This window comes from Hemitrygon akajei, chromosome 19 (genome assembly GCF_048418815.1).
Source record: "Hemitrygon akajei chromosome 19, sHemAka1.3, whole genome shotgun sequence".
Lineage (NCBI taxonomy): Eukaryota > Metazoa > Chordata > Chondrichthyes > Myliobatiformes > Dasyatidae > Hemitrygon > Hemitrygon akajei.
The window spans coordinates 29,109,250-29,133,796 of record NC_133142.1 but is presented as its reverse complement, the minus strand read 5'-3'; the positions used below and the strand labels follow the sequence as shown (position 1 = coordinate 29,133,796).

General features: G+C 36.9%; 1 protein-coding gene across 2 annotated transcripts in view; it reads left to right on the top strand.

Moving 5' to 3' along the window:
* Nucleotides 1–21,266, top strand: part of adamts9 (ADAM metallopeptidase with thrombospondin type 1 motif, 9) — a 248,365-nt gene extending 227,099 nt beyond the window's left edge. For both annotated transcript variants that reach the window (XM_073072325.1, XM_073072324.1), the window contains 4 exons: nucleotides 646–737; nucleotides 6,687–6,791; nucleotides 11,210–11,304; nucleotides 19,071–21,266. In XM_073072325.1, coding sequence (XP_072928426.1) covers nucleotides 646–737; nucleotides 6,687–6,791; nucleotides 11,210–11,299 — 287 coding nt within the window. In that variant the 3' untranslated portion in view covers nucleotides 11,300–11,304; nucleotides 19,071–21,266. The remainder of the gene's footprint in view (nucleotides 1–645; nucleotides 738–6,686; nucleotides 6,792–11,209; nucleotides 11,305–19,070) is intronic.
* The last annotated feature ends 3,281 nt before the right edge of the window (nucleotides 21,267–24,547 follow it).

The following is a 24,547-nucleotide window of genomic DNA, read 5'->3' as shown; positions in this document are numbered from 1 at the left end:
CAAATACGTAACTTATTCCTTTCACTTTTATCGCATCACCCCTCCCCCACACTTCACTAGCTACCATAATAAATGCACAAAACAGAATACAATGCAGATAGAAAAAGGATGCCTGGATCCTACAGTCTTCATCTGCTGTGTAAATGTGAATAGATCCCCACAAAGTTTTCTTAGGTCTATCCCAGGAGTGGGAACTTGACTCAATGCATCTTCTGTATGTTGAGTTCAAACGTGTCATCTTTCACTAAGTCAACAACAAGAAGATTTGTTTAGTTTAATGATTTAGTAACTTGAAAATTGGTATGTAAAGTATTTTTAATTTATGAAGTTCAATCCCAGTGTCCTCTGTAAGGAGTCTGTATGTCCTCCCCATGGAATGTGTGGGTTTCCTCCAGGTGCTCTGGTTTCCTTCCGCTGTCCAACGACGTACCGGTTAGTGGGTTAATTGGTCATTGTAAATCACCCCTTGAGTAGCTTAGGGTAAAATCAGGGGTTGCTGGGCAGTGAGGCTCAAAGCACCAGAAACGCCCATTCCACGCTGTGCCTCTAAATAAATAAATATAATATAATATTCACAATGACAAATGCACTTTGAATATTGTTTCTTAATCTTAATAGCTTTGCATGTTTCTACTGACTTTATAGCAACAGACTTGTACTTTGCACGAACGCTTGAAGGACGATCAGTTCCATTTGCCACAGCTGGAGACTGTTACAGTGCTGCCAGATGTCCACAGGTAATATAATTATTTTGCAAAATATATATCTTTAAAAATTTACAACATCCTAAAACATGACAAATGAACAAATAGAGAACTAAACTCAGAGACTGACTTTTGACCGGGAATGAATTGCAGTACTTTCATAAACATATTGTACTTCACAATCATAAGATTTTTATCAAACTATTTTCACATCAAAAAAATCTGTTTGGTACAACTTACAAGCATAATTTACAGAAATAGAATTTAGGATGCTGAGGTATTGGTTATATATTCTAAACAAACTGTCTGCATTTGAAATAATAATGTGTTAACCTGAAAGAAAATCATGAGAAGTGTAAAACTATCAAAATGTTTTTGAATAATGCTGGTATGAAGATAGTTTAAAATATGAATTTGTGCTTCCATACTGTTATACATTTATTTTGCTGTAGGTATAGTAATAAATGTAAATTTTAAAATATTAAAATGGAAAGGTTTTTTTAAAATTCATTAAGGTTTTAAGTTAATTTATCTTATCCTGTGTTTTTTGATTTTTTAATGAAATACTAGAGCAGTTTTGAAACTTAGTTGGAGAAGTTGTACTATACTTAATTGTATAGTAATTCCATTACTTATCACTATTTTTTGTGAACTGCAAATAATCTGGTGTTAAAATCAGACAGTAAAGTTCAAGGCTTTAATTTCAAAGAAAAATTTACTATCAGAGTACATATGTCACCACATACAACGCTGAATGGAATTATGAAGTTTGTATGCAGTTAATACACTTCCTTATTTCCACACTGGGTCCACCATGTGCATGTGATTTGAAACAGAGTACAATGTTCACTTTGGCATTACTTGAGTGAAAATCTGCAATGAAGCTGGTCCTCAAATCCTGAAGATGGTCTCCTTCGGAGGTAAGGTTAAGGACCTGACTGCTTGTTGGATACAGTCAGATAATCTCAAATGTCTATCATCTTCTGGATGGGTAACTTTTGCGATCAGCCCACATATCTACTCTATCACAAAAGATCCTATTTCACATTTCTGGTCAACCAGCCTTCAATCATCTCCTCTCTTATCACCCCTCCAACAATTATGCTCCCTCTCTGAATATCAGCCCCTTCAGGATTTCTCAATATCTGTATTCCCTCACTCCGATTGCTGCCCCATGCAATTCTTCATTGTTTTGAGTACATTCTGATCTCACTCTCACACAATGGTGGGAGATGAAGGCCTGTGAGTACATTCCTGTAAGGCCTATTCTACCAAATATGTGGCATTGGGAAGTGGCAGTGGAAAACCAGAACCTGGGGCCTCACAGTAAACCATCCCTAGTGCCCTTGTATTTCCACGTTAGCACACATTGTTTCAATTTCTTGCCCACAAATTGTGAAAACAACTTTGAATAGAATAAAACAAAACTTCTGCTTTCATTTGCAAGAAAACCATTTATCTGTGTAGCAACAAATAAATTATTTTCTTCATACTGATTACTAGGTATGATACGTAGCCCCCTAGCAGTGCTAAAATATATGTTGATGCAAAATGACCTGATGAAATAGCTATAACCAGACAAGGAAGTGTAAATGGTTTGCAAAGGATACCATTATTAAATTGTACAATTTCAATATTTATGAAAATTTGGCAGGTAATTATTTATGCCAAATGTGCAGTATATGCATTAAAGTTGAAATTTAATTGATAAATCTTACTGACATTACAAGCTGAACAATGAAAAACTTCAAGGTCATAATGAGAAATCTGATCATGCAGTGAGATCTGACCTAGAAGAATATCAGAGTTGTAGCATGCATTTCAAAATACTGCTTGACTCTAAGTTAGATCTTAACTGATTCTATTTCTTAATTCCTCATTTTCTCCATACGTCTTAATATTCATATCTAATAAAATCTGTCTTGCTTCTTTGGCTGCAAAAGGGTTCTTGAGAAAGAGTACTAAACTGTCTCTAATCAAATCTTTAGAAAGAGATGTCATAGGGTCGGAAGGTATTGAATCATTGTGGATCGAACTAAGGAACTGCAAGAGTAAAAGATCCTGATGGGAGATTCTGGAATGGTTCCAGAAGACTGGAAAATTGCAAATGTCACTCCACTATTCAGGAAGGGAGAGAGGAAAAAGAAAAGAAACTGCAGGCCAGTTAGTCTGACTTAAGTGTTTGGGAAGATGTTAGAGTTGATTATTAAGGATGAGGTCTCAGGATACTTGGAGGCACGTGAGAAAATAGCCATAGTCAGTGTGGTTTTCTCCAGACAAAACCTTGCCCGACAAATCTTTTGGAATTCTTTGAAGAAATAACAATGAGGATAGACAAAGGAATATTGTTTCATGTTGTGTACTTGGATTTTCGGGAGGCCCTTGACAATGTGCCGCACATGAGGCTGGGTTAACAAGCTACAAGCCCGTTGTATTACAGGAAAGATTCTGGCATGGATAAAGCAGAGGATGATTGGCAAAGAGTGGGAATAAAGAGAGCTTTTTCTGGTTGGCTATGGGTTTCTTCCACAGGGGTCTGTGCTGAGACCGATTCTTCTTACGTTATATGCCAATGATTTGGATAATGGAATTAACGGCTTTGTTGCAAAGTTTGCAGACGATATGAAGATAAGTGGAGGGGCAGGTATTCTTGAGGAAGTGGAGAGGCTACAGAAGAATTTAGACAGGTTAGGAGAATGGCAAAGAAATGGCAAATAGAATACAGTGTCAGGACTTGTATGGTCATGCACTTTGATAGAAGAAATAAAAGGCTGAGACACAAAGGGGCTTGGGAGTCCTTGTGCAGGATTCCCAAAACTCTTATTGAGTCTATGGTGAGGAAGGCAAATGCAATGTTAGCATTCATTTCAATAGGATTAGAATATAAAAGCAAGGATGTAATACTGAGACTTTATAAAGCACTGGAGAGACTCACTCAGAGTATTGTGAGTAGTTCTGGGCCCTTATCTTAGAAAGGATGTGCTGAAACTGGAGAACATTCAAAGGAGGTTCACAAAAATGATTTCAGGATTGAATAGCTTGTCATATGAAGTGTGTTTGCTGGCTCTGGTCCTGTATTCACTACAATTCAGAAGAATGAGGGGTGATCTCATTGAAACCTATTGAATGGTGAAAGGCCTTGATAGAGTGGATGTGGAGAGGATGCTTCCTATGATGGGAGAAACTATGATGGGATATAGTCTCAGAATAGAAGAGTGTCCTTTTAGAACAGAGATGAGAACAAACTTCTTTAGTCAGAGAGTGGTGAATCTGGAATTCTTTGCCATGGGCTGCTGTGAGGCCTAGTCTTATGTATATTTAAGGCAGAGTTGATAGGTTGGTCAAAGCATGAAGGGATATGAGGAGAAGGCAGGAGATTGGGGCTGAGAGAAAAATTCGATCAGCCATGATGAAATGGCAGAGCAGACTTGATTAGGCCAATGCCCTAATTCTGCTCCTATATCTTATGGTCTTTCTCTCTCTCTCTTTCAATCTTTTTATTAATATTTAGAATATTATGAATGAGATACAATTCAAATAATGGTAAGGGATTACAAATATATAGACTCCCATTATACATAAAGAAATACATAAACAATGAATACAGCATAAGTAAGTTTCCCAAAACATAAACCATATAGTATATATATGAACAAGGTAAGTTTAGATATTCCATAATATATAGTATAAAAAAGAGAAAAAAAAAATCTATCTAAGAAAGTTAGCTAATCTACTAATCTAGTATCAAGAAAAAGAAAAAAAAAACAAAGAAGAAAAAAAATTTTAAAAAAACTTTTAAAAAGAGAAAAAAAAAGGCTGTTCATAGTATCTCACGAGTATACATAAACATCAATGACGTCAACTCCGATCCTCTCAACATACATACGATTAAAGCTGAAAAAAAACCAATAAGCCCGGCACAGGGCCATTACATCATATGAAAATATTGAATAAATGGTCTCCATATCTTTTCAAATTTAATAGAAGTATCAAATACAGCACTTCTAATTTTTTCTAAATTTAGACATAACATAGTTTGAGAAAGCCAATGAAATACCGTGGGAGGATTAATTTCCTTCCAATTCAACAAAATAGATCTTCTAGCCATCAAAGTGAGAAAAGCAATCATTCGACAGGCGGAAGGAGATAAGTGAAGTAAGTCCATCATCGGTAAACCAAAAATTGCGGTAATAGGATGGGGTTGTAAATCAATGTTCAATACCGCCGAAATAATATCAAAAATATCTTTCCAATATTTTCTCAAAAGTGGACATGACCAAAACATATGAGTTAAAGAAGCGATTTCTAAATGACATCTGTCACAAATAGGGTTTATATGAGAATAAAAATGAACTAATTTATCCTTGGACATATGGGCCCTATGTACAACCTTAAATTGTAATAATGAATGTTTGGCACATATAGATGATGTATTAACTAATTTAAGAATTCTATCCCAATTCTCAATAGGAATAATAAGATTAAGTTCTCTTTCCCAATCATTTTTGGTCTTATCAAAGGGCATCTTATGGTCTTATGATCACAATGTATTGTGTGAAGATTTACTTGTTACCATTACATTGGAGAAATGCATAAGAGACATAACTTCAAAATACGATAAAAAATATTCACTGAAATGAAGAAAAACATCATGAAAGGAAAGAGGAATGTCTTTAAAGTAATTCAGGAAGAGCTAGAGCAACAAACAAATAATAGAATGATCACTTGTATGGGTACCAAACAAGTCTGGAGATGCCAAACAAAAAATGTCTTGAACAACTATTTTGAGTGTTTTTGATTGAACTAAGCTAGTGAAAGTTCTGAGGGAAGGAATGCAAAAAGGCTGCTTCTGGAAAATTCAAGGAAAAGGTTAAATTTTGAAAACAATTAATTTAAGCAGAGTGGCAGTGTGCATTTTTTTAAATATACAGTAAGTGAATAGTACAAAAAGTCCAACAAACATATTCATTTCAATGATTACTCAATTGTATTAGTGCAAACTTTCAGTCAAATTGCTGTGCTAGCTGGTGAAGTGTATTTGAATAATTACACTGCCTGACAACTACATACAACATTTCTAATAATTCTGCTGTCACTGCACTGTAACCTTTTCAACAGAAGTATAAGCTAAGGATTATACTGCCATTGTTCACTTTATAAAATGGCTAGTTGAAGTTTATTTATGCAATTCACATCACAATTTTACTCAACTTTCTCTCATTTCAGTACTCTAGTCCTTGCCACCTTGAACATTGTACAGTGTTGTTTTCCAAGTTATAATGAGTTAATAATGTAGAAATCTATTACTAATTAACACATGTATGTTCGTATCATATATCCAGGTTAGTATTTTCAGTTTTAATATTTCTAGAATGTGATTAATGATCTGTGAATTCCAATTTTATTATGATGAGACTAAATTAAAATAACTGAATCAGATATGTTTCTTTTATATGTCAATAAGTTCTGATAAGTTTTGCTCAATATTTACTTCTGGACTAATGTGTTGTTTTATCTATAAGTTACAGTAAAATTAGAATCTGCATAGTTTGCAATATGTTTCAATATATGTACATTTTATACACACGAGCATATATAACATATATAATACATTTTTACTTGCAGTATAAGTTGAAACTATTACAGAAACCACATTTGATATATTTGCAAACCTAACAATAGAACAACAGCAGTGCCCCCTAGAGCTGATTCTGATGCAATGCCTCTGAAAATCTGTTGTCATTAAAATAACATTCTGTACAATTTCTGAGTGATCAGCATTGATTTAAATAGTTGCTAAATTATGATCATACCCCAACATATTTTACCAATATATTAATGAGATTTTGTTTACAATTGCCTGTTCACACAAGGAATTATAGCATGATTACTTTGAATTTTATAGCTAAATGTAAGACGATTTTTCCTTAAATGGCTATTTATCTGGACTTTGTAAAAATTGGAGTGCATTTTCTCTTTCAGGGTCAATTTAGTATTAATCTCTCTGGAACAGGACTCCGAGTTTCTGAATCCACTAGGTGGATATCACAAGGAAATTATGCTGTTGTAGAAATACAACGATTGATGGTAAGAAACTAGTCGGAAATTTGGTTAAGTTTAGCAAATAGTAACATACTTACGTAAAATATTATTTTCTCAATATCTAACACACGAAAAGCAATGTTACCCAAATTATGTTTATTTGGGACATTGTGGCAGGTGCCATTTAACTTATTTTCTGTATTGCATCAATCCATATTGCTTGTGATACTAATTTTGTGTTGCGAGTTTCCAGCTTAAACTGGCAGAAGATGTATCTGCTGTGTCATTTAATCTTAACCAAAGAAGTCCATCTCTACCTTATTGATTTAACGTTGTACCAAAATACAGAATGAATTATTATGTGCAATCCAAATTTAACTTGGAAAAATATCATTGGTAGAAGCAAAGATTCAGAACACTCTATTTGGGCATCTAAATTTTCAAGTAATATGAAATATTTTGAATGATTTTCACATAGAGTGCATATTGCAAAATTAAATTCAATATAAAATAGAAGTCATATAGGCACAAATTTGTCTTTCAAAATTCTGCTGCTGCTGCAGGTAGAAGAGTTCCAGTCCAAACTCCATGGAAACAAACAATATTCCAATAATAGATAAACTACAATCTGATGCAAGATTTTGACAAAAATTAATAAAATTTATAGAAATGTTCGAGTATTTCTATTCAAAATGAACACTTATTCCTTACTTTTCTCCCAAAATACAAAAGACTATGTAATACATCTAATAAATATTATAAGATATTATAAGCTACCAATTGGCCTTTCCCACATACACTTCTATCTCAGTGATTCCAGGTCCTTTCTACTACATATCCTACCCCATGCTAATCAAATCATATCACATGGGCATCAAGCTTGTGTACTAATTGTTCTCCAGCATCCTTGAAGTAATTCCTCAGATTATCTGGGAAACTAAATTCAATAATAATAATAATAATAATAATTAGAAATAGGTGATAGGGTTATATGCAAAATTTTCAGCTATAGGAGATACTGCAACTGAAAAGAATTATGGTAAGAAGAGAGCTTTGATGAGAAAATTCATAGGGGCTTTTGATAAGAGAAATATTTTCCTGCGTGTAGAGATAACTGCCACTAAAAAATCTGGATATTGCTTTGAAGAAGATTCCATCTGCAAATTTTGTTCAAGATTTGAAACAGGAAATGAATTTAGAAAAAAGCAACCTAACAGAACTGGATAGACTACTTGCTTTACAACCTGCATGACTGTTCTTTCAAAGAATAGAGTCTAAAATAAAAGTCAAGTAGGCTTATAGTAGTGTTGGATCGTGTTTCAAGAAGACCTTTCAACAAAGTTGTATCACATATCATGCATTGACATGGTATTATGAATTAAAAATACCTAGGCATTGAGCAAACAACAGTATGGTAGCATTTACAAGGACTCATCTGAAGTCTAAATAGCAAGATATAGTTCAAAGAAATGGTGCTAACTCTATCTGAATCCTTGACCTCAGCTGAACCTAGTTATATAACTCCTTTCAATAGGCTGGGCAAACACCAGGTGGGACTACTCCGTGGGAATCAGTACTCAAACCAGACTGAGCAAAGATGTTTGTGTACTAATGGAAAACTGGAATGCCTCTAGCAATGTAAATTCCTAATAATTGTTAGGTCTGCAAGAGCCTGTCAGAAACAGCAGAGGGCCTCTCGTCCTGCAGCACCTTTGAATCCATCGACACAAAGACTGCTGTCTGGTATTTGGAATTCATATTATTGCCTCACCTGTCTCAGAAAGACTTCAAAATGTAATCCCGACAACTTTGTGGAAGAGGTTATGATATCCATCCAACATCATTGCAACAAACCTGAATATCCCACCAACTTTAACCAGAGGATTCCGCCATAGTAGCAATACAAATCGTGCACAAAGATACAATCGAAGTCTAGCCCGTGAGCCTGGTTCATTGATGCACAGGTAGAAAGTTAGGAAAGTTAATGCATCTGTGTTCCAAATAGAAATTACTTTCAGTAGTTTGAAGAAGTTCTAATATGATAAAGTCTGACATTAATGTGATTAAATAATTAGTGAAATTTACATTTCAAAGATGTAGGTGTATACATTAATTAGCTCTCAAAAACAGCTTCTGGAAGTGTAATCAATGTAATGCGGTTTTATGCCATCTGCTGATGTCCATTATGGCAGAATCTAGCTAGTCCTAATAATGATTGTCACAGCATAGAAGGTCCCAAAATTACTTACTGGTACTACTGAACACAACCCTACACTATTTAAACCCAGTCTGCACCTCTTAAAAGGAAAATACACATTGATTGCTGGGTATGCTGAGATCATGACTTCACAGGAGTGAGCAAGATCAGTGAATGCATATTCCAATACTATATCATTAAAAATGCATCACTATTAGTCAATTTTAATTTCACCACATCCCAATACTCACCTGCCAACATCTCAAGATATATCTATCATTCAAATATTTAATCTCATCTTCTTACATAGAGGAGTATGGTAACCCATACTGCTTACACATAGTTTAAACAATGGGTCCTTGAGAGCCACTTTGAGTACACATGAACCTTACCTAATCTTCTAACCATCATTTGGAAGCGGAACTGAGCATTATGATAATGGCCATAACAAAGTTCCTGGTCACGTATGAAACTGAAACCATTTTAGTATTGTAATACATAATACTGTTATCCATTTTTTCTTATCCCTCATCCTTCAATCTCTTCTGATTTACAAGGCCTAAACAGTGTTGATTTGCACCTCTGATTTCCAAAGCTTCTCTTACCGCAAACCAATCCTTTCTTTACTGTGTTTTCAAATATCTAAGAATGGCACATCATCAAACATTGATAAAAAGGCTAAGAAGAGAATGACAATCAACATAAACTGTCACAAAATTTCATATTCCTATCCACCAGCTTAGAGATTAGCATTGTGGTTTCCTCAGAAGATCGTCCAGGGTTAGCTGTTGAGACAAGAAGGCTTAAGTGAAGTGAGGCCTGGGTAAGGAGGCTTTCTAAGGCCTTTAGAAAGGCCTAAAGTCATAGAGAAGCACAACACAGACAGGCCCTTCAGCCCATCTAGTCCATGCCAAAGCCATTTAAGCTGCCTACTCCCAACAACTTGCACCAAGACCAATTCCCTCCATATCGCTACTATCAATGTACCTAACCAAGCTTCCCTTAAACATTGAAAGTGGGCTTGATTTTTTCAGTAGGCTTCTTTTCCAGAGCATGAAACCCAACCTCTTGAGCCTTGAGCTGATAAGAAATCCACATAAAGCCAAAATGTCATTGGGTGATACAGCACAGAGAGAAATTCTTTACCTACAGTGAGGTTGTCATAAGGCCCGTGCAAAGCAATGGGGATGCAATTGCTGACAACTTAGCGCATATTAATACACAGCAGCCTCTCTGGACTCTGGATTGGGGATTGCCAAACGTTATGTGGATTTTCTGGTGTAGTCTGTTTTGTCATATGCTTTTGTGATATCATTCTGGAGGAACGTTGTCTCATTTTTTAACTGCATTGCATTTGTGGTTTCTAAATGACAATAAACTGAATCTGAATCTGAACTTGTGGTATGGTAAAGCATACAAACATTTTACCCCCTTGACACACAATGCCGATTTTCCATCTGGCAAAGCCAAATGAAATGAAGTTACCTCTTAATGAAGAGGGTATCCCTTCTGTGACAGTACACCACAACTATGAGATTTTGTCAGACTTTACTGTAACGATCTGAAGTAAGTCAAATGTACAAGTGGTAACCGTCTCAGTCACTGGGAATGTGATCCTTTCCTTACATTGGAGCTGCAAGTGGTGTAGTTGGCAGTTTTCTATGAGGACCATGTTAGTCATAACATCACTGAACATTTTTAAGGAAGCTAGATGGTCTACCACAATGAAGTGCAGATGTATCATGTGTTGTTTATCACTGATGTTCAAATAGAAGGAATTGCTCCTGAACAAACTGAGATGACATTGCCTCCTGTTAAGACACTTTCTTCCCCTCCACTATCTCAATCTAGTAGTTCTGTTTGACCCCTGCCCATTCTCTAAGGTCTGCAAGTCAAACACTTGAAGATGTAACAAACTAGTTATAAGCCTTGAAATTTGCAGAAAGTACTTCAGCTCCTTGCTGTAAAGTTTGAAACTTCAAAAACATACAGAATTATAACAGGATGTCTGCATCTCACTATATGTTTTGATGTACATGAGATAAATAAATGAATAAGTAAATGAAAAGAAGGAATAAGCCAGTTGCTAACCTGTGGATAGATGGTGATCCATTTAAATAGTACTCTGTTTTTGAGTATGTGCGTTAGGTATATTGAATATGTCATTCTGCCAAACAGTATGTTAATAAATTTATTAGTGTTATATAAAAACAGATGTTTATATATGGCAAGATTTATAGTCATGCAAATCCTATTTTATCCACAGAATGGCGCCAAAGTGATTGGGAAATGTGGAGGTTACTGTGGCAAGTGCATCCCATATTCTGGAACAGGACTACATGTACAATTGCTTTAACTCAGGTATTCCCTTTTCTAAATATTAATGTTAAATGCTAATTCATATTTACAATACAACTACAATATTGCTTCACATTCCCAACTTCCAGTCTTGGAAGGATAGTACAGTATTGCAGAGGAGCACTCGACCTCGGCTATTAACACATCCAGGCTGGCATCGGGCTTGTTTTATTCTGGCATCTTCCCTCTTCCTTTTCCAACCCTGGTGAAGGGCCTCAGCCCAAAATGTCAACTATTCATTCATTTTCATTGATGCTGCCTGACCTGCTGAGTTCCTACAGCATTTGTGTGTGTTGATGTTGCAAAATTAACTTTCAAGGGTAAACCCTTAACGTCAAAGTCTTGTAATTCACCTTTCCCCGGGAATTGTGACAAGGGGAAAGCCAGTAAGTATTATGAAGGGAACCATTTGACAATACTTCACACCAAATGTTCTTTTGGTTGAGAGGCCAGTATTTCTTGAGCTTTTCTTCTTTTCATTGTAGCTTGTCTGTGTGTGTCCCAAACCCCGTAGCCATGGTTATCAGCATAAAATATGCTAAATGAAGAGTCATTTATTTTATATTTTCAAAGTTATGGATGATCTATTTTGAATGATTGATTACCTCTCCGAGATCATGATAAACCTGGTTGCTTTGGGTTTCCAAGATCTGCAGAATTTCTCGTGTTGATGATCTATGCTGATAAACCTGCAAGGGTAGCAGTCCCAGTCTATGTCCAGCACAAACAGGGCAACATGGCAGATTAATGAGATGTGATATCTTCACATCAAAGATGTCAAATAGTAACCACCTTTAACAGGAGAGTCAGACCACTTACCTCTGGGGTTCAACAGCAGTGCCATTGCCAGGCCCTTCATTATCAACATCCCTTGAATAATTACTGAACAGAAACTCACCTGAACCAGTTACGGACAGTAAATTCAGTTACAACTAAAACAAATTGGAGTGTGCATATTGTGTAGCAAAAAATTCATCTCCTGTCTCCCCAAAGCCTTTCAACATCTACAATGTGTAAGTCAGAAGCACAATGAAATACTCTCCAATTGCCTGAGGTTAACACTAATATAAAGCTGTCCACTTGACCAGTACCCCATCCATGTCTTTTGTTTCTTTCTTCCACTAACAGTACAGAATGGCTGTGTCTACAAAAGCTGCCGGTTGCCTCAACTGCTCCTCGACAACCTGTAACTTCTGTTGCTCAGAAGAACAGGGCTTTAGTGAATGAAACTGCCCCACTGGTTCATTTCCTACTACATCACACGCTTTTCTAATTTTTGAAAATATATTTCAATTCCTTCATTGTCTCTAAGTCTAAATCCTGGAGGTTTTCCCATGCATCTGATAAGAATGCGAAATCATATATCCCTGTGCAGACGAGTGACCCACACCACCCTGCATTTGTTACCACTGATGTGGCACACCAATAATTTGAGAGAGCACAAATAATGCACAACATTCCCTTGTATCTTGTGTTTCTGCATTTCATGATGAATGGCACCTCATTTAAAAGAATACTGAACTGTAGACAAACTGCATTTTTCTCAGAGGAACTGAAGTCCACAGTTGTTAAACAGTGATCGGGAGTATGAAAGCTTTGATCTGCTAGTCAAAACCATAGGCAGCTAGTCTCCTCACTGGCCAACAAATCTGAGTGGAGTGATGTATCGATCAGCTTGGCATTCAGTGGTTGGGAAGAACCATTGAAGATCTAACACTTAAAGCCAGTGATACACATCAGCAAAGATAAATCTGCAATGGGCACCAAGTGAGATTCATTTCCAGTCATTGCACTTAGTTCAAGGTAGATGATGGGAAAGCACTAATGAAATCTCAGTGACAGAATCCCAAACTACTGTACTCACACCAAAGAGATATGATCAACCCAAGGTCACTGAACTTAGCTATTGCTGGCCTGTCTGTTTCTTGACAATTTCAATCCTGCACATAAAGCAGAGCTTCTAGAGAATGGGCAACACAGAGCGGATATTTCATTTCACTCCGGCACCCTTCCTAAGTTTTCCTAACTTCTTCCTATCAGAGATTGCTGGTACATATTATAACAGTGGACTAAACCAGCAGGGAAGAATCCCTGGTTGGAGTTTAATTCTGTGTTAGATCTTATGCACAATTACCTAAATTGCACAGTACTCTTGTCTCAATTGAATTATGTCATAATCATGTGGTCTGTGATAGTGAAAGAACATATATACCAGAAAAAAACATCCATCACTGACGATCAGCATCCACGAACATGAGAATGCCCTTCAGTGAAGTCAGCAGCTGTCACTCCAGTGTGACACATCTGCCCACTGAAAGTTGTGCAGTAAATGTGAACACATGTCAGTGTTACTGGTATCTTGAGTATCTGACATCTATCTCTAAATTTACTGGCTATCCAGGTGAATTTTGATGTTCCAGTGCTGTGTTGCAGCATCCTCTCTGGGTCTGCAAACTGCCCAGCTGGTGCACTCCAATCAAGATACCCATCTAAGTTAATTCTATTTGCCAGTTTTTGGCCCCTATGCATCTAAGATAAGGGTTCCCAACCTAGAGTCCACAGAACCCTTGCTTAATGATATTAGTCCGTCACATCCATTGTCCAACTGTCATTTCTCATACCTGCCTCAACCACTTCCTCTGGCAGCTCATTGCACATGGATACCATCCTCTGTGTCAGAAATATGCTCCTCAAATTCCCATTAAATCATTCACCTCTCCCTTTAAATGTTGGGAAAATATTGTGTGCATTCCCCCTATTTAACCAATTGATTTTATAGCTTCTATTAGATCGCCACTTGGTCTCCTGAACTGCAAGGAATAATGTCCTAATCTGCCCAGTGTCCCTCCAGTTTTGGCAAGATCCTTGTAAATCTTTTCTGCAGTCAATGATCCACAAGAAGCTCTTGCCCAAAATGGACCAATTGCAGGAGCATCTGTCATGGCTGATGTAGGGCAAGACTGAGCACAGTCTCTGAAAGATAGTGGGGAATATGACCTGGTAATCTTATGTTGGGGGGAGATCATTGTCCTGAATTTTCACAGTAGATAGGCCATCAGGAGACTGAATAGACAATGGTGTTACACCAGCTGATATTATAATATACTTGGAATTGCTAAAGTCTCTTGACAAGGTGCCACAGAAAGGTTACTTAGTGAGATAATAGGCAGCGGTGTAGGAGGTAATATGTTAGCATGGATGGAAGATTAGTAAACAAGGACGAAGCATCAGGTCGAAGCATAAGGCAATCATTTTCAGTTTGGAACCTGTAACCAATGGGATCTGTGTGGTTGTTTGTATTAAGTATTAATGACTTAAATATTAATGATTTAAAGGAATAAAGCAAATATACTGTAGCCAAATTTGCAGATGATGCAAAAGTAGGTGGGAAGGCAAGCTGTGAACAGGATGCAAACAGTTTACAGAGTGATATATTGATTGGTTTAATGAGTGGGCAAAAAGCTGGCAAATGGTGCACAATGTAGGAAATGTATAGTTGTTCACTTTGGAAGAAAGAAACAGCACAAAAGCATTTGGAAGTCCTTGTACATGAAACAGAGAGAACTAGCGTACAGATGCAGGAAGTGGTGGAGCAGAATACTGGCCTTTATTTAAAGATGGTTGGAAAATAGTAGGAAAGCCTTAGTGTAGCTGTACAAAACACAAATGGCACAACACCCAGATTACTGAGCAAAGTTTTGGTCCTCTTATTTAAAGAAAAATATATTTTGATTGCAGGCATTTTAGAGAAGGTTCACTAGGATGATCCCAGATATGAAAGGACTGTGATGTGTTAGTACAGAGAGCATGTCTCTTTTCCTGCTGGAGAAAAAAAGATCACATATGTCATATCTCTGCTCCCATAGGAGAGCAATCCATTGACATGTGGCATCTCTCTACTCATGCAGCTGAACAATCTGCTCACATGCCACATTTCCCTGCTTGTCTCGTATAGATAGCTCTTAACGTGCAGCATTCTCCTGCTCCTGCAATCTATTCACAAATGACATATTGCTGCTGGAAAATGACTGCAATTAACTCATGTGTGACAACTCTCTATGTTATGGCAACACCAATGATGACATATCAGGGTTCCTAAAGAGCTTCGACGTGTCCCCATGCAGTGGAAAACAGACATCCGTTTGGATTGGTTTGAGTGGCGTAGAAGCAGAAAAATATTCAAGTTGGCATGTGTCCTGTGGATAATATCTGATGGGATTGTTACCGATCCCTTGCAAAGGAGTGCACATGATCTCCTGAAAAAATATGCCAGGTTCTTCCTTGTCATCTCATACATTCAACCAGGCAGGCTTGACAACATACACATCTGCTTCTCAAGCATTTGCCTCAGTCTCACCATGAAAGCATTCCAACTGCAGTCCACACCTGAATCTGTTTTGTAGCAGTATAAATGTGTGAATCTCAGGTCACAGTGAGAGAAAAGGATTTTTTATGATGTGTTGCTTGCCTTATGAAATCAAGATATTTTATTGATCTCTCTCTCCCTCTCCCTATCTCTATCTCTCTCACACCCTCTCTCTCCTCCTCTTTCCCTCCCTCTCCCCTCTCCCTCCCATCTTCCTCTCTCTCCCTCCCATCCTCCTCTTTCTCCCCCACTGCTCTCTCTACCCCACCCTCCTCTCTCTCCCCCCTCTCCTTCTCATAGAAACATAGAAAACCTACAGCACAATATAGGCCCTTCGGCCCACAAAGTTGTGCCGAACATGTCCCTACCTTAGAAATTACTGGGGTTACCCACAGCCTTCTGTTTCTCTAAGCTCCATGTACCTACCCAAACGTCTCTTAAAAGACCCTATCATATCCGCCTCAACCACCGTTGCCGGCAGCCCATTCCATGCATTCACCACTCTCTGCATTAAAAAATTACCCCGACATCTCCTCTGTACCCACTCCCAAGCACCTGAAACCTGTGTCCTCTTGTGGCAGCCATTTCAGCCCTGGGAAAAAGCCACTGACTATCCACACAATCAATACCTCTCATCATCTTATACACCTTTATCAGGTCACATCTCAACCTCCGTCACTCCAAGGAGAAAAGGCTGAGTTCACTCAACCTGTTTTCATAAGGCATGTTCCCCAATCCAGGCAACCTTCTTGTAAATCTCCTCTGCACCCTTTCTATGGCTTCCACATCCGTCCTGTAGTGAGGCGACCAGAACTGAGCACGGTACTCCAAGTGGGGTCTGACCAGGGTCCTACGCAGCTGCAACATTACCTCTCAGCTCCTAAATTCAATTCCACAATTGATGAAGGCCAATACACCATATTCTCTTTCTCTTTCTGAGCTTTTCAATTATTTCTGGATAATAAACAACCATCTCTTTTGAAGTATTGTTTTTGACTAATTACACATTGTTTAATGTGGAATGAGCTTTGTACTAATGCTAATTGCAACAATTGCTGAAGTCTAATTTTGAGGCTCTGGGGCCAAGTTGAAGCACAGAATAGGTTTTAATCATTTTATTTTGTACATTAGTAGAAGCAATATACTTAAATATATCATCTAAATTTGATAAAATTATTGTTGCATAGATAATAGTAGAAAAAGTGTCTTGATAAGATTATTAAGCAGATGATCACATTCTTATTCTTTCCAGTTATCTAATTGCTAGAGTTTTAGCTTTTATTTCCCAAGTATCTGCCTCATCTGCTCTTCTTTATAAGGTGTTTTATGCCATATCATGTCTATAACTGCACTTGGCAAAACATTTGTAGATGTGTCTTAAGATATTCCCAGGACTTACTGAAGTATCTAAAGTGCTATTCCAAACTTTCAGTTTGATTTCTCTGATGGCAATGTCAATTTTGTCCATATGTTGTGAAGAAAGAATCGTGATTGTCCAGAAACCTTCAATTTCTGTTAAGGTTGACGAGTAATGTAACAGATTGCCTTTAAAAAACACATCCATGCAGTTGCCTGGGAAATAAGCATTGACTGCAATGAAGGTGCTATGCATTCATTCAGCAAAATCCTTTCATAAAGATTGTGACATTCAAAGAAGCTCTCAGTTGCTACCCAAAAATTGCTGCTTAGGAATTTTTCCTTGTAATGAAAATGTAGTTATTGAGAAAGAGTACCGGTATGTGGATACGCAGCACTAATAGACAATTCAGTCAGGTTTACCATTAGTATTGTAGAATTTTGGTGTTGCTGATTCGATTTTTGGGTCATATGAGCCTATAATATAAAGTCAGCTCTGGTGGTCAACTATCTAAATTATAGTTTGCATAATTTCTCTTCTGATATTTTTAATGGAAATAAAGTGTCTTCTGCAAACTGGAGGTATAATCTTGGAAATGAAATTGATTAATTATTGTCACAAGTACCAAGCTACAGTGAAAAGCTTATCTTGCACACTGTTCATACAGATCAAATCATTAAACAGTGCAGTGAGGTAGAACAAGATAAAGTAATAACAATACAAATAAAGTGCAACAGCTACAAAAAAAAGGTCTAGTGCAGATAAACGTAAGTTGCAAGATTATGTAAGGTAGGTTGTGGGGTCAAGAGTGCAATTTATTGTATTAGAAAATTACTTAGTAGTCTTATAACAGTGAAGTAAAAGCTGCTCTTGAACCTGGGAGTATGTGCTTTCAGTCTTTTGTATCTTCTGCCTGATAGAAGAGGGGAAAGAGAGAATGTCCAGAGTGGGTGGAGTCTTTGATTATACTGGCTGTTTTACTGAGGCAGTGAGAAGTATAGACAGAGTCAATGGAGGGAAGATAGGTTTCCATGATGTGCTGAGCTGTGTCCACAACTCTGCAGTTTCTTGCAGTCACGTGCAGCGGTTGCCATACCAAGCCATTGTGCTTTCAGATAAGATGCCTATTAATAAAAAGTAGTAAGGTTGACAGAAACATGCCAAATTTCCTTAGCCTCCTGAGGAAGTAAAGCTTCCTTGACCATGATGTCTATGTGGTTGGACCAGGACAGGCCATTGGTAAGGTTCACTCCTAGGAACTTCATACTGAAATTTCTGCCTCATAGCTTATGCCATATTATATCCTGCTTTTAAAAGCTGTGTCAAAAATTATTAAACTTGCCTGAAGGCTTTCTTAAAGACCTTGTCTCAAAGCAGGGAGTTGGATAGGCAAAGAAACATATTTGGAATTTATTTTAAAATTTGCAGGAAACATTATAAATGTTCACTTCCAAGGGCTCGTCATCTCATGTTCTCAATATTTATGTCTTCTTGATTTATTTTGTCCTATTTGATTTGTTTTTTTCTTTTAGTATTTGCAGGTTTTGTCTTTTGCGCATTAGTTGTTTGTCTTGTGCAAAACTTTGAAATGCATTACAATGCAAATTTTCTGACTATAAAGTCAATAAATCAAGTGACTTATGTTCACTTTTGCACTATGCTTGAATTTTCCCATTCCCTTGTATTGTTCCTATGAAACTTCCATCAATACTCAGTGCCAGTATTATTACGTTGCTCTTCCTGGGTGCAAAGATTCATAAGTTTCTGACAAATCTGAACAGTGAATTTATGAACTGTAAACCTACTGCAATAAACACAAATGCATGTCTTTGTTCCTATATGAAGGTTATGAAGTTATTCAACTCCCAATTAACGGCAGCTTGCTGGTTGCAGGTTAAGCAGATGCATATATACAGGCCCTCACCGTTATCTACATGTTGAGGTTTTTCCAGCAGACAGCTGACCTTTAATGTATAATCATTAGCAAATTTTTTTACCTTGTTTCTCCCTTAATGATTTGTCTTTGACTGAGTCATTTTTTTTTAGTTGGTGCTCTAGGTTTGTGGTCTATTACAACAGTGAAGCATTATGTGACACAAGCTGGAACAAGATGAAGGACAAACTCATACATACCTCTGTGTTCTATGTCTGTAGATAAATCTGGTCAGTTTGATGTATAGTATTGTATTTATAATTTCTGTTTATATTTATTTCTCTCAAAATTGTTTTGTGAAAGAATCCTTAAATGTTTTCAAGATTCCAACAGTGAAAAGCACCATTTGTACATATAGTACACAATATGTAGCCTTGTAAGATAAGGACATTTTATTGACACTGTTTTATAATTGTTTACTTATCACAACACAACCAATAAACCAAAAATAGGTCGATATGCCTATTTGAAATGGTGGTGCTATGTATTATATTGTGAGCGTTTTTAACTTTGAATTTACCTCTGCACTTTTAATCAGGAAACAGATGAATATGTACTGTTAACATATAAGTAATTCTGATAAAAGTTTTGTAAATATGTGGGTATTTGCAGCTATATGTTATTGCACTGGTTAACTTCTTTTGATCTTAATAACCAAAATGAGTACACTAGTAGCCATTTGCAAAATAGAAGGAATTCCACAAGATAAAGAGAATGAAGAATTGGTTTTACATTAAGAATATTTTTATTTCAAAATGATTTGTGCATTAATGTGCAGTTATTGGTAACTGTATGCCAAATATTATTGCATACTCATTATCTCTTGACACACCGAGATTTATGTAAAATGTAAGGATTTGGTATTATAAGTTTAAAATACCATATTTGTTTTAATTAAAATAGAAAATCAAGTTGTTAAATAAAGAATTACAAAGAAGTTTTACACAGTATGTGCGAAAATGTATTTGCAAATTGGCTGATGATGTATTGTCTAATACTGTTAAGGCATCTTATTAAATTGTTTGAGTGGAGAGGGAACGTTAGAAGTTGCACTGATGTTTTGGGGGCATAAAGAAGTTATGGTGCTATTCATGGTGCATTCAAATGGCAGTGTAGGATTTAGTCATAGTATGGCCGAGAAACATTGATTCTGTAAACATCTGCATATTCTTCTCAGTTTGCAGTACGTTCTATCCCACTGTGTAACATTTGTATTAAATGATGAATAGTTATTATAAACTGTACATTGTTGTATTATTCAAAGCAGTTTTGAATATCATGTTCAAAAATAAGTTCAAGTAAATGAGACACAGGTAACATTAGAACTGTGCTAATGTATTTACTATTCTGACTGAATGTATGTACTTTGAACATACATCCAAAAGCTCTGCTGTAAGAAGGGCATATTGGTGAGTGTTAATTCATAAACATTGTTAGGTTTTTAAATGCTATGCATCAAAACAATAATCTAACTACTGTTGTTTCAGTCATTGTGATTTTATTTTGTTAATAATGCAATGACAGACCATTGTTGTTAGCCTGTAGACAAATCAGTAAGTTTAAACATAATTGAATGCAATGTCAAATAAAATGCCTCAAAAAGCTATCAAAAACAGTTACGGATATCTTATATTAATGCTTGATTGGATTTTAAAGTAGGTAAGTAATTTTTTAGTCAAAATACTAATCACCTAATTATAATAGTTTCACAGTTTAAATAGTTTAGGTTTACTTTCCATGACTAAAATTAGGGACAAAGTACTCTTATTTTAAATTAGGCAATATCTATTTGCCGATATCTATGTTTGACTTTTCTAACCACCATGTTTGCAATGTATTTCATTAATGTGTTCCCTAAAATCATAACTCAGTTTACAGGTATCAAATGTTACTTTACATCAAAGGGAATTTCTGAAGTTATGCATTGGATCCAGGGGCAAATCTTGCACTCTTAAGTGCATGGCACATTTTAATTTCATGGTATGCAATAAATCTTGATTATATAGCATCTGGACAAGCTTTTAAGTTGTAAGCAATTATGCCACTCCAGCATAAGGAACATAGCGAGAAATGCAAATTCTGTCAGACAATTGAATATTTTAAATTCTTTGGATATTCCAGCAGTTGTATTCATTGTTATAATAAAGGAATTGATGTCATAATTTAGTAGTGTTACACTGTACACTACAATATAGAAAACATTATTAAAGATGTTATTCATAGCTAAAATGTATTTATGACAAGTATTAAAATATGCACTGGTAACTTTCAAAAATTGTTCACTCTATAACAAATAAATTATTTTGCCATATGTTATGAAGTTTGATTTTTTATAAATGTAACCTCAATTAACTGCACACAAATGGGATGGTAATTCTTCAAAAGGGTCCAAAGAGTGTTAAGACCTGACAGTGGTGGAAATCTACAGCCCAATATTCAGCTAGAAGTACACAATATCTATCTATGGATTGGCATCTGATTTAGAAAACTCATGAATCCTGGGATGGCAATTTTCATTCCTGTATTGGAGGGTGAATAGGCCATTGGCACACTGAAATTCAAAGCCTTTAATATCTCATTCCTGATTTTACCTGAATCAATGACATTTCAGAAATGAAGAGTAAGCAATCTAACGGAAATTAGAAGGCATTTCAAGAGTATATTCAACTGACTTTTGATGATGGATATCACACCCTCATTGCAATTTTTAAGTGCTGATGATTAGAGCTTGCTTATGCAAGAGTCATACTTCCATCTACACCCACCCTCTCTTTGTATTAAATAGAAACATGAAGTTTTCAGCAGTGGATAGGATATGGATAAATCAATAGGAATAGTACAATATGTCGAGTGGGAAGAAGAGAATAGTTTTTGTATTCATAGTACTTGGCTGGAAGTAAAGGTAGCCCATGCATGATTAGATGTCAGATCAAGCAGAAGGAACATTAAGAGAGAAGGTGAAATTCTGCTAAGAATAGGCCCAACTACAATTAATAATCCAATCACTAACAAAAATATACCTGATTTTGTTCTGAAATGCATATTGGTTAAACATGAAATTATCACAAAGGTAGAACACTGATTCTAAATTATTTCCACAAAATCTTTTCCTCAATGAACACCTTCATGTAGGAAAACAATTGTATGTTTTTTAAAAATGCAAAAAAAAATCTTGTTAAACTGGATTCTGTAATAGGATCATCTCAGTATAACAACAATGATCACAAGCATGGAATATGTTTTATAAACCTAATCAGTTAGTAATTATAATCACATTCATAGTAAGTTTCACAGTAAAATTATTTACAGATAAGCAGACAATTGTCCACATTACTTTATCTCTCTTTCCTAGCAAATATCATTATTGTTTCTAGAGTGACTTGATATTATGCGGTCTCATTCTGGTGATACCTTCATGAATCAACTGTTCAGATATTTTGAATCAGGATCACATTTAATATCATCAGCATATGTCATGAAATTTGTTGACTGTAGCAGCAATAGAATGAAATACATAATAATAGAAAAAACTGAATTACAGTGTTTAGATATTACATTAAATATGCAAAAATAGAAAAAATAGTGAGGTAGTGTTCATGGGTTCAGTGTCCATTTAGAAAATGGGTGGCAGAGGGGAAGAAGTTGTTGCTGAATCATTGAGTGTGTGCCTTCATGCTTCTGTACCTCCTGATGGTAGCAATGAGAATAAGGCATGACCTGGGTGATGAGGGTCCTTAATGATGGATGGCTCTGTTTTGAGGTATTGCTCCTTGAAGATGTCCTGGATGCTATGGAGGCTGGTGCCCATGATGGAGTGAACTAAGTTTACAACTCCTGCAGCTTACTTTGATCCTGTGCAGGTCCCTCCCGCCCCCACCCCCATAGCAGACACTGATGCAGCCAGTTAGAATACTCTTCATGATACATCAGTAGACATTTTCTTTGAAAGTCATGCCAATTTTCTCTAATAATTTTATCTGAACACACTATTATAGTATTCAATTACTTCACTTATTATTTAAGCAGGTGGAAAGATTCTCCATCTTCCGTGTAAGAAATCTCCTTAGTAGTACTCTGAAAACATCATGCTAACACATGCAAACTTATGTTTCCTTGTATAAAAGCAAACTATTGTAAAGGAGAAATAAAGCCTGTAAGAGGATGAAACTGCACAGCAATAACCAGAAGTTACCAAAATAATTTGAAAGGAATACTGGAAATTTATTAGAAACTTTTGGAAATAGTCATTACTCAATTTTCTTTTAAACTCCATAGAAGGCAGGAGTCAGAGAAGTCGGAATGAAAGTGAGAAAAGTAGTGACAAGCAACTGGCACCTCCATCAGAATACAAAGAGTCATAGAACACTACAGCACAGAAACATGGCGATTATTCTGTCAGTTCCATCAACCTGCACCTAGACCCTAGCCGTCCATATCCCTCCCATCCATGTATTTATCCTAACTTCTCTTGAATGTTGAAATAGAACCCGCATCCACCACTTCCACTGGAAGCGTGTTCCACACATCCACCACCCTGAGCGAAAACTTTTCCCCTGATGTTCCCTTTAAAGATGGATTATTTAGGGGGAATATGAAGGGTAACTTTTGCACTGAAGAAGTTCCCCTTCATGAAGATGGAACAAAGCTACCTCTAGTCTGGTTAGTTTCTCCAAAGAAGGAACGGCACACTTTGAGCTGTAAGTGTTTTATACGGTGTTGGGTAAGTCTCCACTTCAAATGAAAAGTGTAGGATCCTGGATAGCCCGGCGGCAGTAAAATGACAAATGTTGCATGTCCTGCAGTTCCAGAGAAAAGTACAGATGGAAAGGGATGGGGTATTGTAGAAACACATAGTGTCCTAGAGGGAATTATCCCTTCAAAATGTTGGCATTGGAAGAAAAGAGGAGGTAGAAGTGATAGTGACGGCAACCTGACAGAGTTCTCTGAAATTAAATAGCTGGTGGGTGGAAGTGATGACGCCTTTGCTTTATTGACTTTTTTAAAAAAATTCTTGTGGCACTGTTACGTAAATACATTTGAAACTGGTATGTTGATAAATTTCATTTGGCCATTTGATATCCCATTATTTTCACAGGATTAAAATCCTACTTAAATCGCCTTCGTTTATTCTGTTTTGGGGGGAATTAATCTACGTACCCACAAACAGCTTCCGCCTTGTTTGCCTCACATAGGAGGCGAATCGGACGATTATTTCTCACGTTGCTCAAACTGAAAGTAAGGTGAGGCATTTCGACACAGTGTCACAATTTTGTGACTGAAACAGGGCGCAACTTCAGGGTGGAGAGCCGGACAAATCAGTCAGTTTCCATGGCACCCGACCCAGGACTTTAACGCAATAGAGGGTCTGTCTCCAGAGTGGCATTAGTGGTGGTGTGGGGGGGATAGTGTGTTCGGGTGAAGGACGGGCTTGGCACGGCTTCCCCTGCAGTGCTCCGAGCGGGCTGCTCCGGCCGCTGGTTATGCAACCGGAGGCAGCCGCGTTGCGCTGACTCAGGTGCCGCTCAGTGCGCGCGCCTCCACTGCCGTGACGCGCGGTTCCAGCACGTGGTGCAAGCGCGTGCCGCCGCGC